The sequence below is a fragment of the Crocuta crocuta genome, unplaced genomic scaffold, assembly GCF_008692635.1.
Source record: "Crocuta crocuta isolate KB4526 unplaced genomic scaffold, BGI_CrCroc_1.0 scaffold1013, whole genome shotgun sequence".
Classification (NCBI taxonomy): Eukaryota; Metazoa; Chordata; class Mammalia; order Carnivora; family Hyaenidae; genus Crocuta; species Crocuta crocuta.
This window is the reverse complement of record NW_027531297.1, coordinates 590,946-594,943: the sequence shown is the minus strand read 5'-3', so window position 1 is coordinate 594,943 and position 3,998 is coordinate 590,946. Positions and strand designations below refer to the sequence as shown.

The window sequence follows — 3,998 nt, the reverse complement described above, 5'->3', positions numbered from 1 at the left end:
CCCTGGCTCGTGTAGAAGGACCCGCGTGTCGCCTCGCTCGTGGCCAAGACAGATTCTGGGGCCACGGCATGAAGCCAAATGAACACGTGGAAAAGACACACGGGCAGGGGCCCCAGGGGACGCGGCGGGGAGGGCTGGCTCTCAGGCGGAGCCACAGGGGTTTGGTGCCGAGGCTGCACCTGCGCCGGGCACACGCGCCAAAACTGACGACTCCCAGGAAGACGGGGCGTCTACGCAGAACACGTGCCGCGTGGACGGTGCCGGCGCGGTGAGCCACCTCCTCCATTTCGGGAAAGTGCTGACGGGCGAGGGAACGGTTTGCGTGTCCGGCAGCCTCGGGGACGGTGTCGCGGCCGTGGCAGCACCTCGGGGAGGCAGCGGCAGCCGGTGAGCACCGCTTGGTCGATAACCAGAGAACACGGTGAATCCAAATGCACGAAACAGGACCTCACGCTGACAGGGGGGTGAGGACGGCGTGGCGCCAGCGGTGAACTTGACTTTGTTCTCCGTGGCACCCACAGCCGGAGGCCCTGGCTGTGCTGTCCCGCCGTCTCAGGACCCTGCGCGGGGCGTGCGTGGGAAACGTGATGCCCACACCCGTTCCTTCCTTTGCCACTTCGTCCGCACAGTTGGAGCCGCAGCGGAGGGTTCCACACGCTGGTTACTTCGACTCAAAAACATGCCGAGCGGGCTCCCCAGGGTCTCTCCTTCGCTGTGGGCACCAGGGCAGGCAAGGGTTTGAGGGACTTGCCACGCCACACACCACGGATTACCGGTGAGCCCTCTCCTGGGGGAGACGCTGCCTTTACAGGCGCTCAGACTGGAGCGCCACGCCGGCCACGCCAGGCCGCCCGGAGAAGCAGGACGCGGCGGAGGCACAGACGGGGGGCTGGCCGTTGCTCACGCGGCCGGCCACGTGCACCTCAGGTCCGCGGCCAGCGCGGCAGGGAACACCGCGGACACGGCCCAGAGCTGTCACCGCTGAGTAGACTTTCTCCGCGAGCTCCGGCTTCTGCTGAGGGGCCTGAGGGCTCGGGCTTGGGGGGCGCCCTCGCAGACCTCCCTAGCCTTCTGACCTTTCTCCCTGGCACCCGGCCTCCCCTCGGCCANACTGGGGCCCCCCCCCCCCGTCACCCAGTCTGCCTCCTTTGTGCTGAGCCGTCCTCTCCCACTTGACTAGAAGCAGCGCCCTGAGCACCTGCGCCCCACGCTCTGGGAGCGCCCGGCCTGCCTGCGGTGAGGACCCCCCCCCGTGCCCCTGGGCCCTCAGCGCAGAGCCTCCTTTCCCGCCAAGAACGAGCCTGTCCCGGCACTAGCGGCGCACAAGACGGGCAGCCCAGGACGCGGGACCTCGCGGACAACTGCCTGCGGACAAAAACACACGGTTCCCGCGCAGGACACACGCCATCCGGAAAGGCCCACGGAGGAGGTCGTGGAGCAGCCCGGGACCCAGCCGCTGCCGCCGCCCAAGGTGCCTTCTCTGCAAAGTGCCCGAGGCCCTGCCCCTGCGAGGACGCACACTCGCTCCACCGTCCAGAGCGTTTCTGGAAGCAGCCAAGCGAAGGGGGGTGAAGCCTCCTCCTCTGGAGAGAGGCCCTGAAAAGGCAGAATCCAGTCAAAGCTTCGATCAAAAGACCTGCTGGGTGGAAATGAGTCAAAGGGACTTTGGAAACTATATGGCTGACATCAGTCTGCGGCAAGTACAACACCCGGGGAGGGTCCGGGTCGGGCTCACACCTCCAATCACAGGTTTGCACCACGGAGAAGGAGCACCCACAAACGCCGCCTCCCCCAGGCCGGGTCGGGCCTCTCCTCTGACAGACTGTGAAGTCGGTGTGTTTTCAGGTCCCAACATCACAGCCCACCCACCACCTCCCCTCCCCGGCCCTGCAGCACCGACCAGACCCTGCTTCTGTCTCGTGACCTTCAGTGCCTTCTCCCCTGACGCCCCGAACCCCCTGATGTCCAAGCTCCTTCCGCGTCCGTATGTCCGTCCTTACGGCAGCGCCGCACTCCGCTCTCAGAGCCCACACGACCATCCTGTGCCGCCGGAACGGCCCCCGCGAATGTCGCTCTGCGGAAGCCAGGTGGCGGCGGGCTCGGGGTGGGGGCAGGGAGCAGCGACAGCACCCTGTGCCTGGACTCCCGCTGCTGCCTCCTGTCGCTGCTCTAAAGGCCTCGTGCAGTGATGCTGGGCCCACCTGAGTAATTTCAAATACTCTCTCTCGATTATTGGTTGACTCTAAATTGATCAGTAAATTATATCTTTAAATCCCTCTGTCATACCATGTAAAGTCACAGGAGTAACACGGGTGTTTAAGGAACACGGAGGCCAAGCCCGGCCTCCCATTTGCTGGTGACCCCACGCTCTCTTGGGGGCCAGTGGGAAGGCACCTCCTCCCTGGCTCATGAGCTCCCTGACCTACGACGTCTGGTCTGGAGTCCGGGGAGCCAGGCCGGCCACCTCGGTCTCAGCGCCCATAGGCTAAAGACAGTCTCGGCCAGGACACAGGTGTTTTCTCCAGGGACGGGGGCCAGGGCAGGCCTCTGGGGGAAGCGGCTGACCGGGGACCAGAGACGGGGGGAGCCCCCATCCCCTCAAATGCCGGGGGCGGGCCCCCCATTCTTCTGGCCTCAGCTTCCTCAATAGGGGGGTGGCCCACAAGTGCTGGGTGGGTCCAGGGAGCTGAGCCACAAGTGGCCCCCAGTGGCCAGCCCTGCCCGGACCCAGGGCGCAACGTGCAGGCTTCTTGCTGCAGGGCCGTCTCCGGGCCGGGCCGGCTCCGTGCTGCAGCTGGCCATCCGGTGAGCCTGGGGACCCGTTCCCAGAAGGACGTTTGCAGACGCACAAAAGAAACCCCAATCGACAATAAAAACTATGTTAGAGCCACGTGTGTGCTCCTTCACGGCAGCGTGACCGGGGCAGCCCAGGTGACACCCATCTGCTCAACAGGACACCATTTGGTCATAAAAAGGAGGGAAACAGTGACCCACTCGGGAACGGCTAAACCCGGAAAACAGGGTGCCGAGCGACCACAGCCCACCTCCGGAACAGACNGCACACTTTGATGGGTGAGTTGTGTGTTTTATCACCATGAACCAGTGGAAAAGTTTTCCATCCAAGTTCAGGCCCCTGAATTCCAAGACCCCAACTCAGTGTTTCTCCACGGCCCCAGGNGGACCGACCACGCTCACCTCAGCCGCCCTGCGGTGGTCCTCGCCGGTGCCCAGCACGCGCACGTCCGCGCCCAGGCAGCGGAGGCTCCGGGCCAGCCCCTGCAGCATGCTGTCACACACCACGCGGAAGGCCCTGGCCGGGGTCTCGGGGCCGCTGTCCTCGCGCTCGGCCACAGGCACCTGCAACACGGCCCTTCCGCCCCGCCCCGGGCTTTGTGCGCAGTGAGAACCCTGAGGGCAGAGTGGTCAGCATTTTATTATTTTTTAGCCTTTATAAAGACCATCGTGAGGAGTATGTCCTCAATGCAGGAAATGGCAGACGAACAGATTAATAAAATGATGCAAGATCACTTGCACGGGCCCAGGCGCGGCCTCCACACGCTTCCCGGGGGTGGGGGTTCTGTGTACAATGGGGCCACACGGTTCACGCCAGACGCCGCCCGGACCTCGGTGGGAGCACGTCAGGCCTGCTCTCAGGACAGCGCCGGGAACCCTCCTCCTCCAGGCCATCGACCGACGCTCTGCTTCCCTCCCGTCCAGGCGGAGGGGACACAGTGGTCCTCCTCCTGAGAACTGTAATGGAGGGGTCCTGGGGGGCTTCACCCACCTGCCAAGGCGGGGCTGAGGCCTCCTGCAGGCGGGGCGGCTCCTGGGCCCCCGATCTCTCGCTGCACCCTGGCCGCAGGCTCCTGGCCAGGTCCTCAGACAGGAAGAAGCTGGCAGGCTCTCTGCTCAGCGCCTGATGCACTTCCAGCAGGCAGTAGGCATCGGTGGCTGGGATGGGCATGAGTCGGCCTCAGCCTCCCGTGCGGGGGCCCCAG

The 3,998-nt window shown here is 65.0% G+C and overlaps 1 protein-coding gene across 1 annotated transcript in view; it reads right to left on the bottom strand.

Annotated features, from left to right (window-relative positions):
* Positions 1–3,998, bottom strand: part of EXD3 (exonuclease 3'-5' domain containing 3) — a 76,349-nt gene that overhangs the window by 22,287 nt on the left and 50,064 nt on the right. Inside the window, 2 exon segments of the mRNA XM_077771561.1 lie at positions 3,196–3,408; positions 3,785–3,951. Of these exon segments, the coding sequence (XP_077627687.1) occupies positions 3,196–3,408; positions 3,785–3,951 (380 nt within the window).